The following is a 14,365-nucleotide window of genomic DNA, read 5'->3' as shown; positions in this document are numbered from 1 at the left end:
TGGATAAAGTCTCTATTCACTTCGCCTACCTACTCTATTTGTGTTAATGGACAGCCGGAGGGTTTTTTTCATGGTAAGTGGGGTCTTAGACAAGGGGATTCATTATCTCCTTACTTGTTCACGGTGGTAATGGAAGGTTTATCGATGCTTCTAACAAAATGCATTGACGAGGAGGTGAATTTTGCATACCATCAAGGATGTGCTGAGATAAAGCTGACCCACTTATGTTTTGCGGATGATTTATTTATCTTTTCTCGGGGGGATGCTACCTCAGTTGAAGTGATCAAACATGCTCTACATTTGTTTGAGGACCGTTCGGGTTTGTCACCGAGTCTTGAAAAAAGTGAAGTGTTCTTTGGTAATGTGGGGTTGGATGTTCAAAACCTTATTCGCAACAACTTACCTTTTCGTCCGGGGGTGTTTCCTATTCACTATCTTGGAGTTCCTCTCTCTCCTGTTCGGTTGAAGGTACGTGATTTCAACCCTCTTGTACTTAAAATAAAATCTCGATTATTGAACTGGAAAAACAAATTTCTTTCTTATGGGGGAAGGCGACAACTCATCATCTCTGTTCTTCACTCTATGCAAACCTACTGGATGTCGGTTTTTCTAGTACCGGCAGCCACTATCCATGAAATTGAACAGCTGTTCCGTAATTTTTTATGGAATAAAGCGGAGGGTGAAATAGGCAAATGTCGTGTTTCTTGGGATAGGGTTTGTCTACCTATACAAAATGGTGGTCTTGGCACGAAAAGACTAGCGACTTGGAATCGGTGTTTACTTTTTAAACATATTTGGGACATTCTTACTCGAAGAAATACCATGTGGGTCTCTTGGATTCAGTCTCATTATATTCGGGGAAGGAATTTTTGGATTATCAAGAAGAGGAATGAATGGTCGTGGTTTCTCCGGAACCTTTTAGAGTTAAGACCTCATTGCAGACGGTTTTTTATCTACAATGTGGGAAATGGTTTATCTACGCATGCTTGGGAAGACACATGGAGTGAAGTTGGTCCCCTTATTTAACTGATGTCTTACAGATTCATAAATGGTCAGGGCTTTCATAATATAACTCTACGGTTTATGATCTAATGCAACGGTTTGGCACTAACTGGCCTGTGGAATGGATACAACATTATCCTCAGCTGCAAAGTATTACGATACCACATCCCAGTCCAATTGAGGATACTGTCAGATGGCTTGATGGTAATCATTCTAGGGAAAATTTTGAGGTTAAAGTGGCATGGCAAACATTACAAGAAGTGGGGCCGATTGTGCAGTAGTACAAGGTGGTATGGAATAAAGCATACATACCTAAACATGCTCTATGCATGTGGATGGCTTGTCAAAAGAAATTACCAACCCAGGATCGCATCAGTCAGTGGAAACATGAACCTCCGGATTTGAAATGTGTGTTCTGTAAATTAGTGATTGAAACGCACAATCACTTATTTTTTGAATGCAACTACTCGAGTAGTATTTGGGAGGTTATTAAGAAGGAAGTTGGATTAAAGAATTGTCTGAAYAAMTGGGAGGATATTCTTMACAGGGGTTTATCACAAAGGTGGAAATCATGGTCTACGGTTCAAAAACTTGGTATATCGGCTACGGTATACCATATATGGAGGGAAAGGAACAGAAAGTTTTTTGATAATTACAACCATGCTGGTGACAAAGTTGTGGAGGAGATCAAGATGCAGATTCTTCAAAGAATGGCGTGGAAGACAAGGAAGAAACTCACGAGAACCAATGACATGTGCTGATGTGGTTGATAAAGGTTTTCGGAGCTGGAAGTTGATGGTGTTTTGCGCCTTTTATTTTTTGGCTTGTTCTAATTTTATGTTTTGGTGTATTTCTCTTTGTCATTATTGGCTTCTTTTGGCTTGGTTTGTGAGTCAAAGTTGCCGTAGCGTTTCTTGCTGATTAGCTCTTTGACGGTTCTGCTTTTTCTTGTCTTTATAAAATTGCCTGGGGAATTCCCCTTTCAGTACAGTCTAGTTGGGTCAAAATGATTGTAAATGAGTCATAATTAGTATAACTACACGTTAATGCGACTAATTGAGGCATAACGGTTCTTAAGGGTCCTAATTGGTCCATTTGGTCCCAGTAGGTAGAATGTGCCTACTTCTTTTAATCGAGTCATTCGTGTCAAAATGACATTAAATGGATCATAATTAATCCAATTGGACCCAAATTGGTTTAATAGGCCCATTTCTTTATAAGGAGTCAAATTGTGTTAAAATGACACTATTTAGATAATATTTAGTTTGATCAGACCTTTTTTTTTTTTTTGAGGAAACCAGACAAATTTATAAACCATAAAGGAAGTACAGCAGAAAACCAAGAGTTAGACCACTACCAAAAAAGAAAAAAACCCAAAGACTTGGCCAACACCATATACCAAGCTACAACAAGCCAAAAAAAAACAAAGCCCAACAGACTTAAACAAACAACAGAAAATGAAAAAGAGGAGCGTAAACCAAGCTCCCCAAACCGCATGAAAAAGAGGAGCATCAACCAACACTTCTCACAGGCCTCCGCGACAACCAATCCCCACGAATTGAAAACGAATCATGAATGACTTTGATAAGTTGCAAAGATGTGCGGTGATCACCAGTAAAGAGTCGTCTATTTCGTTCCTACCAAATATAATAAACAAATGCTGCCACCGCAAGCTTCTGCATTAACCGCTTCGGACGACGACGAGAATCTGAAAGTGCTTCCAAAATAAGATCCCACGTAAGAGGGATATCCGTCAGATCTGTAATATGCGAGATACTATCCCAAACTTCACGAGCATAAGGACACTGAAAAAATAAGTGGGAATGGCTATCCATACACTGATTACAAAGAGAGCATTTTAGATCCGGTGGCTCATCCTTCCAAATCATACGATCTTGAGTAGGAAGACGCTTTTGACATGCGAGCCATAAACAGAATGAATGCTTAGGGATATGTCCAGAAAACCAAACCGCTTTGTGCCAAGGAACAACTGGGTGAGATCCCTCTAACAAAGCCCAAGCATTACTCACCGAGAAATCCGAAGCAGAAGTACGATCTTCACCCCAAAGAACTCTATCACGAACTGAATCAATCAATAAAGGTAACGGAGAGGAATGCAGCTCAGCAAACCGGCTATTCCACTCATCCGGCCAAACGCCATTCCAATTCATCAGAAGATCATGAACCGTCGTAAAAGTTGAGAAACCACAAGCATGGATAAACCGATAAGAGATAAACGCCGAAAGAGGACCACAAGAAAGCCAACTATCCTCCCAAGCATTTGTATCCCGGCCATCACCAACCTGGGTAAATAAAAATCTTCGCAATTGACTACGTAAATTTAACAGTTTACGAAATACCCACGACCAATTAGAGCTTTTCCGAACCATCTAGAAGTGCAAGGAACGAAGATTAGGACTGTACACCCAACAAACCCACAGAGAATCCCGATGCCTCACAATATCCCAAACATGTTTAGCAAGTAAAGCTCTGTTTCAAGTGGACAATCGCTTAATCCCTAGGCCGCCAGAAGCAAAAGGCCGACAAACCACATCCCAAGATAATCTACATCTACCTCGAGGATCATCCCTTGGAGCCCAAAGAAATTTCCTAAACATAGATTCAAGATCATGGATTATCCCATACGGCAATAAGAACACTGACATCCAATGAAGTTGAAGGGATTGAAGGACCGATATAATAAGTTGACGACGCCCTCCAAATGACAGGAACTTGGACTTCCAATTAAGAATTCGACCCTTCACCTTAGCAATTAACGGAGCAAAATCACATAGCTTCAGCCTAGACTGAGATAAAGGGATCCCCAGGTATCGGACTGGAAAAGAACCAAGCTTAAAAGGAAGACACTCTAGAATAGCCTCCTTTATGTTCGGAGGCACATTACCAAAGTAAATTTCACTCTTTCCAAGGCTTGGGGCTAATCCCGAACGATTCTGGAAAAGAAATAGTGCCTTTTTTAGCACTTCCACCGATAAGACATCCCCTTTAGTAAACACAAATAAATCATCAGCGAAACAAAGATGAATCAAATCTAACTCCTCACAACCCCGATGGTACCCAAAATCAGCTGCTTCGATAATACATTGCTTAAGAAGCATAGAAAACCCCTCCATCACTATCGTGAAAAGATAAGGGGATAAAGGATCCCCTTGTCTAAGACCCCTCCCTCCATGAAAAAACCCATAGGAATTACCATTGATCACAAGTGAATAATAGGTGGTAGACACCATTTCCCTTATCCATTTGATCAGAACCGGATGGAAACCTAAACCTTGAAGCATAACACAAAGGAAACGCCAGTCCACAGTATCATAAGCCTTTTTGATATCAATTTTGAACGCACATCTAGGTGGCCCCGAAGAAGTCTTGTACCCAGAAACGAGCTCATGAGCCATAAGAATATTATCCGTAATCCGCCTACCGGGAATAAAAGCCGATTGGGCTCTATCTATTAAGGAATCTAAAGATCCCTTCATTCTGTTAACAATAACTTTACTAATACATTTGTAAAGCACTGTACAGCAAGCAATAGGCCGGTAATCCGTAACCCTAGATGCATTAATAGATTTAGGGAGGAGGCATATAAGAGTATGATTCAAATTCTTCGGGAGATTACCTCGATAAAAGAAATTGTGGATAGCAGTCTGCACATCACGACCAACAATATCCCACGCAGCCTTGAAAAACTTGGAAGAAAAACCATCAGATCCTAGAGCTTTATAATTACCATTGCTAAACATAGCATCTTTAATTTCATCATCTTGAATCGGCCGGATCATGTAATTAGCTTCCGATAAAGAAAGCTTCCTCATGAAGAGATTTTCAGGCATGGATGGATCGGGGGAAACATACGTCATACCTAAGAAATCTTGAAAATGATCAACAAACACTTTCGGGACATCTTCTCCATAGAGGTAATCACCACCACTAGTACAAACCGAGTGAATGGAATTGGAGTAATTCCGCTCTTTGAGCACCTTATGGAAGAATTTTGTATTCATATCACCTTCATTCAACTAATTAATTTTGGCCCGTTGTTTAGCAGCACATTCCTCATCCCAACAAGCATTCTGATACGCTAAACGAATATGACCAAGCTCAAGACCCAGCTCAATATTAGAAGGGTCTTTATCTACATCCATTTGAATGCGATCTAATTCAGTCTTCAACAATACGACACGTTGACCAAGGTTGCCATAAGAATTCCGAAGCTTACGAAGCGGAGTCTTGAGCGCCTTCAAGTGGGTAGTTACACGAAACATAAAAGTGCCCTCAATATGTTTAACCCATTCGTCTTTAACGACTTGTAAGAAAGCTGGGTGGTCTGTTAAGAAATTGTCGAATTTAAACCCGTACCTCTTTTTCCGAGCTCCACCTTTGAAAGATAAGACCACTGGCGAATGGTCCGAAAGGCCCGAAGGATGAACCCGAACACTGGCATCATGGAATTTAGACGTAAACTCCGAATTAGCCATAACCCTATCAAGTTTTCGCATGATACCCCCTTCTGAGTTTGGTTTTTGGTTCCAGGTAAAATGAACACCAGTGTAATGTAGATCAAAAATTTCAACATCCTCAACGCACATAAAAAAAATCAAAGTTCGCATTACGGCGAGAAGACCCACCAAACCCATCATGTGGAAATAACATAGTATTGAAGTCCCCCATTACAACCCACGGGTTAGAACCAATCAAAACTTTAAATTTCCGTAATCCCGACCATAACTCTCTTCTGGTATTACAAACATTAGCCCCATAAACCAGAGAGAGATAGATATAATCTTGAGCACCCCGATAAAAGACCTTACAATTAAGGAATTGACTATGGGCCTCCAAGACCATAATGTCTAACACACTAGAATCCCAAGCTAAGATAATGCGAGTTCCAACCTCACACATAGCTTGATTAGTCATCCAATACCAACGACCAAAAGAACTAGCGCAAACACTTTCTAAGGAATCTTTAGCCACATGCGTTTCTACAATGGCACATAAACTTAAATTGTTACAATGAATAAAATTCCTCACCTCTTTTTGTTTGACCGGAGAGTTGAGCCCCCGGTTATTCCACGAAGCAAAATTCATCATGATGATGAGGTTTGAACATCCCCTTGATCTCGATTATCCTCATCCACATTTTGCACAACAAGAATTTTTCCATCACCATCATGAGAGTCCAATTGAGACTCCTCTCCCCCTAACGTATCAAGAACTCCAAATCTGTTAGAAGCTTCCATAGGGTCTTTCATAACCCCCCTTCGTGGCAACCGGAAGTTCTTTATTACAGAAGAAATAAGAGGAGTAGAAGTGGTCATAGTATGAGTAGATTGGGAAGACTGGGAAGAAGAGGCCCCAGAACCAGCATTCATACCTGAATACTAGAAGTATGTCTCTATGGTGACCAATCGGGGGTACATTACAGGTAGTCACATTCTTTTCCTTTACCTGTACGCGTCGTAAAGAATTCTCAACCAAGGCCGAAGCACTAGGGCCAGCCTTCTCACTCCCATTGACTTGTCGGTTACCAGATTGAATAGGCTTTCCTCCAGATTTAGCACGCCCTTGTTTTTTCTCCACTCTAATAAACCCTTCTGAGTCTTTTCTCACATCAACATGCTTCCCCTTATTTAGACTTGCAACTTTTACACAGGACGAGGTTTTGTGACCAAATATTTGGCAATGTGAGCATTGAATTGGCTCCCACAAGTATTCAACCTGTATTTGTACACTTTCAGTAGCCCCACCATTTATGTCTGGAATTTCAACCTCTATTTTTCTTTTTAGTTCCCCAATAGCCCAGACCTCAACTAGCACTTTAGCAAAACCGGGTTGACCCCAAGCCTTCTCACACATGGCAGCAGTACAAGAATCCATCTGCTTAGGGACTCCCAATACACTCGCTATGCGACTAACACCTTCTCTATTAAACGCAACCAGAGGTATGTTATGCAATTTCACCCACAATGGATAAGAGGTATGTTTAGGTTTCCTCAATCCCATAGAGGGATACCAGCGATGGACAAAAAGAGGGATACCCCTTATCATTAACGGCCCAGCTTCAATCACCTGATTACACCCTCCAACATCATTAAACTTGAAGAAGAAGATCCCATTCTCATTTAACATTGCATCCTTGAAACCATACTTTCCCCACGTCGTTCTGACAAAATTCTTCACTAAGGGAAAAGGGATGCGAGGGCCCAGAAAATAACCATACAGAACCGAATTGTACGCTTTGGCAGCTTCCTTAGCCATTTCCATAGGTATTTTCACATTAACGTCCTTTTTATCAGCCAAAGGATAATAGTTGAGATCCGTGGCAAGTGAATGTCCCACCGCTTTGGCAAAATTTAATTTATCTTTACCACTCGAAGCATTTTCAAGAGAGGAAAGTCTCTCAAAAATAGAAATTCTGCTAGGATCAGAAGGTAAAGGAGCCGATTCATCCCCCATTTCCATTGTCCACTCTAAGAAGCCGAGGTGCTGAAACTAACGTTTAGCGCCCTTAAGAGGATAGACGAAGACCCCGAAAAAATCAAGGTGCTGAATATCAATCAAGGGAATTCAACATAAGTGACGATGACCACGGAAACACTTCGAATGGACTTAGAAAACAGAAAATAAAACAGCACAACAAGCACAGCAAAACGTGAACCACCGCCTTACCAAAACAGTATTAAAACCGAAGAAACCCTTTCGAAGAGCCAGTAAACAGCAGCAGAGAAGGAGTAAAACAGCAACACCCTACACCCGACAACTAGCAGCAATGATTAAAGCACACCAACAGCCCTGCAAACTATAGTAAAATATTCCAATAGCAGATAAAACAAACTCTGACTAGAATGCGGAACGAAGCCAACAAGAAGAATCCAACCACGAGTCAGCACAGCAGAACAACCAGAAGTCTGACGGAAAAACAACAGCATAAACGAGAAACCAACAACAACTCTAAACTGCCAGAGAAAGCCCGTAAAGAAACAAACAGCAGTTTAGTAAAAAACCACATAAAATGATAGAAGGTCTAACATAAACCCTCTTGCCAGCAGCAAACCAATAACTAGCATCCACACAGCCAGCCAAGAAGAAGAAAACTGCTTTCTAACAACTACCCAATAGAACAGCAGTGAACAGGCACACAGCAGCAGTGAAAAGCCACAAAACCCAGATCAGCCGCAAGTATCAGCCTGGAAAGAACAGTCACGAGGAATGCTAACAACAAATAGCAGCACCCAGACACACCCGCAGAGAGAAAGCCTCAAAATAATCAGAAGCCTCAAAACAAACCCAGCAGAAGTAAAAACACAACCAGCAGCAAAACTAGGCAAAAACAACCTTTAAAAAAATCACAGCAGCAGGAGCAGAAGGCTGTCACATAAAATCACATCCAGAACCAAAAGCAAGGGACAGCAGCAAAACCTTAATAAAATACAGCAGCAACGAGACCAAAGAACTACCCTCACAGCAACCAAAACCACACAATGATCACCAGAACAGGTAGAAACCACACAGATCGTCTTTAAACAGCAGAATATAAGCGCACATATAACGAAGAACTCAGCAAAACCACGCTTTAGAAACCCTAGCCGTTTAGAACTCAAAACACCAATCCAGCAAGAATCACAAACAAAACTCACAGAACAATAACCCAGAACGGATAAAACCAATAAAAAACGAACAGGAAAACCTTGAAAGCGCTAAACACAAAAGAAACGAGCCAGCCCTATGAGTCCGCTCCAAACGAAACAGAAAGAAATAAAACCCTAGCGCCGACGGCCAGAGAGAGAAAACCTACAGAACGCCGATCAAACCAAAAGCAGCCAGGAAAAAGACGAAACTAACCTGACAGACGAACATCACAAAGCGATTAATGTTCATTCATGCAAAGAAACCAAAACCAAGACAAAAGCCACTACAAGAATGAATGGTCGGAAACTCAAAGAAGAAACTGACACCCAATCTTAACAGCCAAACACCTAACAGCAGCAGATCATGCTCCAACTCTCATCATCAACATCAAGCGCAAAACCCTAGAGAGAAAAAGTCAACTTTGAGTCAACTTTGATCAGACCTTACTGGGTATACTGAAAGATGAAGATTTCCCCTGGCAATTTTATAAAGACAGTAAAAGACAGTAAAAAACGTCACCAATACAAAGCAATCAACAAGAAAAACTACGGCAACTATGACTCACAAACCAAGTCATAAGGAGCCAAAAAAGACAAAGGGGAATACAMCAAAACAGAAGAAGCCCATAAGCCAAAAAACTAAACCCGAGAGAGACCCAAAAGCTCCAAAACMGAACAACACCCACGAACTCACTTCGCATTGGAAGTCAATAACTTCGTCCTTGTCTTCCAAGCCATGCGATGAAGAATCTGCATTTTGATAGCCGCAATAACTTTRTCCCCCGAATGATTGAAATTATCAAAGAATTTCCTGTTCYGTTCCCTCCATATATTATAAACTGTTGCCGAAATGCCAAGCTTTTGAACCGTAGACCAAGATTTCCAAGTTTKGGTGGATCCTCTATGAAGAATATCCTCCCAATTACTAGGACAATTCAGTAAACCCACCTCACGTTGAATAGCTTCCCAAATACTGCTGGAGTAAGAGCATTCAAAAAATAAGTGATTGTGCGTTTCAATCACTAAGTCGCAAAATACACACTTTAAATCTGGAGGTTCATGCTTCCACTGACTTAGACGATCTTGAGTTGGCAGTTTCAACTGACACGCCATCCACATACAAATAGCATGTTTAGGAATGTAAGCTTTATTCCAAACTAGTTTGTACCAATGCACAACCGGTCTCACCTCTTGGATAGTCTTCCAAAGCCAATTTGACCTCAAAATCACCCCGAGATAGATCTTTAGCAAGCCAGCCGACCTTATCCTCCACTTGACTGGGATACGGAATCATAACATTCTGAAGCTGAGGGAATTGTCGAATCCATGCCTCCGGCCAATTAGTACCAAAACGTTGCATTATATCAGAAACCATGGAGTTATTATGAAAACCCTTCGCCATTTATAAATCTATACGACAAGAATTGAATTAGAGGACCCGACTCACTCCATGTATCCCAAGCATGCGTGGATAAACCATTTCCCACATTATAAATAAAGACTCTCCGGCAATGAGGTCTAAGAGTAAGAAGACTCCGGAGAATCCACGACCACTCATTCCTCTTCTTTATCACCCAAAAATTGCGGCCCCGAACACAGTTAGACTGAATTCAAGAGACCCACATAGAATTTCTGCCAAGAAGAATATCCCAAATATGTTTAAAGAGAAGACACCTATTCCAATTCGCAAGCCGTTTTAAACCAAGACCCCCACTTTGAATAGGCAAGCAAACWGTATCCCAAGCAACTCGACATTTACCCATCTGACCCTCAGTTTTATTCCATAAAAAATTACAAAAAAGCTGCTCAATTTCATGTATCGTAGATGTCGGTACCAGAAAAACCGACATCCAATATGTTTGCATTGAGTAGAGCACTGAGATAATTAATTGTCGCCGCCCTCCATATGAGAGAAATTTATTCTTCCAGTTTAATAGTCGAGATTTAAGCTTCAACACAAGGGGATTAAAATCACGTACCTTCAGACGAACCGGAGAGAGAGGGACTCCCAAGTAGCGAATAGGGAAAACTCCTGGCCGAAAAGATAGAGTATTACGAATAAGCGTTTGGACCTCCATTGAAACATTCCCAAAAAACACCTCACTTTTTTCCAAACTAGGCGACAAACCTCACTCTTCTCCAAACTAGGCGACAAACCTGAACGTTCTTCAAATAAGAGAAGGCCACGTTTAATGACTTCCACATAAACAATGTCCCCTTAGAGAAAATAAACAAATCATCAGCAAAGCATAAATGAGTTAGCTTAATATCCCCACAGCCTTGATGATACGAAAAATTAGCCTCCTCCTCAATACACTTCGAAAGAAGCATCGAGAGGCCCTCCATAACCACAGTGAACAGATAAGGAGAGAGAGGATCGCCTTGACGAAGGCCCCGTTTGCCATGAAAAAAACCCTCTGGCTGGCCATTTACACAAATAGAAAAAGAAGGAGAAGTGATCAGGGACTTTATCCAGTTAATCATAACTGGGTGAAAACCCATGCCCTTTAGCATCTCCAAAAGAAACTGCCAATCAACAGTGTCATACGCCTTTCGAATATCAATTTTAAAAGCACATTTTGGTTCCCCCTCCGAACGCTGATATCCAGCAACAAGCTCATGGGCCATAAAAATATTATCAGTGATTTGACGCCCTGGAATGAACGCAGATTGAGCCTTGCTAATAAGAACATCCAGTGAGCCTTTAATCCGGTCAGCAATAACTTTACTAATACACTTCAGCAACACATTACAACATGCAATTGGACGATAATCAGTAACATAAGAGGCATTAGGGATCTTTGGCACAAGACAAAGAAGAGTATGGATCAGCTGATACTCCAAAATTCCAGAATAAAAGAAATTATGAATTCCTATAAGAACATCCCGACCGACCACATTCCAAGCTGCTTTAAATTTTTTTGAAGAATACCCATCAGGGCAGGAGCTTTATCATTCCCAATAGCAACATCAAGTTCCGTCTTTAACTGAATTACCCTTTTATCCAAACAACCATACGTGTTTCGGAGACGCCGACAAACCACCTTTAGATCTTTCAATTTCCGAAGAACCCKCATCATATAAGATCCTCTCTGAGGTTTTGTCCAAACCTCCACCACAGAACCAAGGAAATCCTTGTGAGAAGTCACAAAATTGTCAAACTTAAAGCCACGCTGTCGAATACGTCTACCAACATTAAAAGAAAGAAGGCCCGGTGAGTGATCAGAAATCCCCCTCGGTTCAAAGAAAACCGAAGCATCCCCAAATCTAGAGACAAAAGCCGAGTTTCCCAAAATACGGTCTAGTTTTCGCATAACACCATCTCCCCCCGAAGGTTTCTGTATCCAAGTATACTGGCATCTTTGGTATGAAATATCAAACAATTCCACCTCTTCCAAGCAAAGATGAAACTCTTCCATGTCAGAATTTCGTCTAGATGATCCTCCCAAACCATCATGAGGGAAAAGCATAGAATTAAAATCACCCATYGCAACSCATGCTTTCCTTTGATTAAACACATGAAATTCGCCCAACGCCCGCCAAAGCTCACGCCTTTCCATACCCGTATTACACCCATAGACAAACGTAATAAAAACAGGCTCCTGATGACCAAAAAACCGAATTTCACAGTGGATATATTGTTGGTACTGTTCAATGAGAAGAACAGAAAGAACTAACGGGTCCCATGCAATAATAAGGCGAGCGCCTWGTTCACAARTASARCCATTTGAAATCCAACTCCAATTACCAAAAACACTACTACAAACATCCCCCAAGTGATTAGATGTAACTTTTGATTCAATTAAGCAACATAAAGAAAGATGCTTTTGATGAATTAAATCACGAACCTCCTTCCGTTTGATAAGGGCATTTAAACCCCTAATATTCCACATGGCKAACTTTATCATTGAGACGAAGAAATAGTGACAGCCTCGCCTCGTTTTCCCATAATGTGCCCCTCGGTGTCAATTATCTCCATATCGTCATCATCATCACTAGAATCGTTAGAAGATAAAGAAGCAAACCGATTACTAGTATCCAAAGCATGATACTCGCCTCTCCTTGGTTTAAAAGCTTGGACCACCTTTTGTATTAACTTCGGATCCTCTTTTGATAAGATTTTCACATTTGGATTATCTTCTCTACCCCTTGRTGTTCTTCCCGCATCAACCGTACAGAAYTGACCCGCCACCTTTCCAACATCCRGCCCTCCCGAATTAGTTGATCCCCCARAACATGGGAGGTTTTCATGTTTATCATTGTTATCGTCACCYAAGMAATTCGACTCCACCTGAACCCTTTTKAAGGTACCAACTCCAGACAAAGAATCCTGCTTACCTGAGGCCGTACCCGAAGAAGAAGCCCGGACTTCGGATTTATCTTTTTGTCTCCACTGTTTGCTTCTGACATCTTTAAACCCCCCTTTTTGTGAGAAAAAATTAGAACCCTTTTGCTTAGYATTATTCTCCTTCATACATGATCCCGAGCGATGACCAAAAACCTTGCAAGTCGAACACTRGGAGGGAATCCAATCATATTCAAGCACAACATTTATGACATCCTCTYCCGTACCYGACAACCTTGRRATAACCACTTCAATATTCCTCTGTATTTCTCCCACGGCCCAAACATCCACCAATACTTTAGCAAAATTAGTTCGGCCYCATACTTTATCACAAGTGCTTGYAGTACAAGCATCCAAACGTAATGGGACACCAATAGTACTAGCAATACGACTGATACCCTCTCTATTAAACGCAACAAGAGGGATATTAAAAAACTTTACCCACAGCAGGCAAGAGATGTGCTCAGGCTTCTGAAGACCCTTGGAAGGATCCCAGAGAGAGACAAACAGCGGCCTCCCTCTAATCATGAGGGGGGATGTCTCAATAACTTGGTTGCACCCACCATCATCATTAAAACGAAAGAAGAAATAACCCAAATCATTAACCATAGCATCACGAAAACCAAATCTTCCCCAAGCATTCTGAACCGCACGTAAAACAATGGGAAAAGGAAGACGAGGGCCAAGAAAATAGCCATAGAGAACTGATTGAAAGGATTTAGCCATACCTTTTGTAACATCCAAGGGAAAACTGATCCTCGGTTTTACACTCTTCTCAACAGGATAATACGTAAGATCTGATGAGGAAGTACCACCCACAATCTCTGCAAAGGACTTATTAGGCACCACACAATGATCACCCCTAACCGCTGGGGAAAGGCGATCCCAAACCGACACCCTAGAAGACGAACCAGGAATTACTCCGACCTTCTTCTGAATAGTTTCATGCATAGGAGGACGTTTCACCAAACTAGGGTCCGTCTCGTCCAAGATTACATCAGCAAAGTCCCGAGAGGCATCATTCACCAAGATAACATCCGCAAAGTCAGTCATCCTTACCAAAGGAAGAAGACCTAGTTTACTATACCCTGAATCAAGAAGCCGTGGCGCTGAATCCCATGTCAAGCAGTCTCAATAAAGTAGACGAAGACCTTTAAAAAAGGTGCTGAATACTCTATCGATAAGCTTAACAAAAGGAGACGAAGACCACAGAAACACTTGATGCGGGAAAATAAACTAGATATTGTCTCCAAACAAGAAAACACCACCAAACACCAAACACGAACAATCCCAAAACAGCAACGAAATAGCATAAGCCTTTAGAGAAACACAACCAGCCCACAAGAAAACCCTAGTCGTGAAGACAACCACA

General features: G+C 41.4%; 1 protein-coding gene across 1 annotated transcript; it reads right to left on the bottom strand.

Moving 5' to 3' along the window:
• Window positions 1-2,639: 2,639 nt before the first annotated feature.
• Window positions 2,640-3,392, bottom strand: LOC112519973. The gene has a single exon (XM_025128284.1). The coding sequence runs from the start codon at window positions 3,390-3,392 to the stop codon at window positions 2,640-2,642; it is 753 nt and encodes a 250-aa protein (XP_024984052.1).
• Between the last annotated feature and the right edge of the window lie 10,973 nt (window positions 3,393-14,365).

The sequence above is a fragment of the Cynara cardunculus genome (genome assembly GCF_001531365.2).
Source record: "Cynara cardunculus var. scolymus isolate 2C chromosome LG 10, CcrdV1, whole genome shotgun sequence".
NCBI lineage: Eukaryota > Viridiplantae > Streptophyta > Magnoliopsida > Asterales > Asteraceae > Cynara > Cynara cardunculus.
Note: the sequence above shows the minus strand (reverse complement) of the source record. Positions and strands in the feature narration are given on the sequence as shown.

What these genes read in the sequence shown, in the direction of transcription:
- LOC112519973 (XM_025128284.1), bottom strand. Translation starts at nt 3,392, where the DNA reads ATGGTTCGGAAAAGCTCTAATTGGTCGTGGGTATTTCGTAAACTGTTA.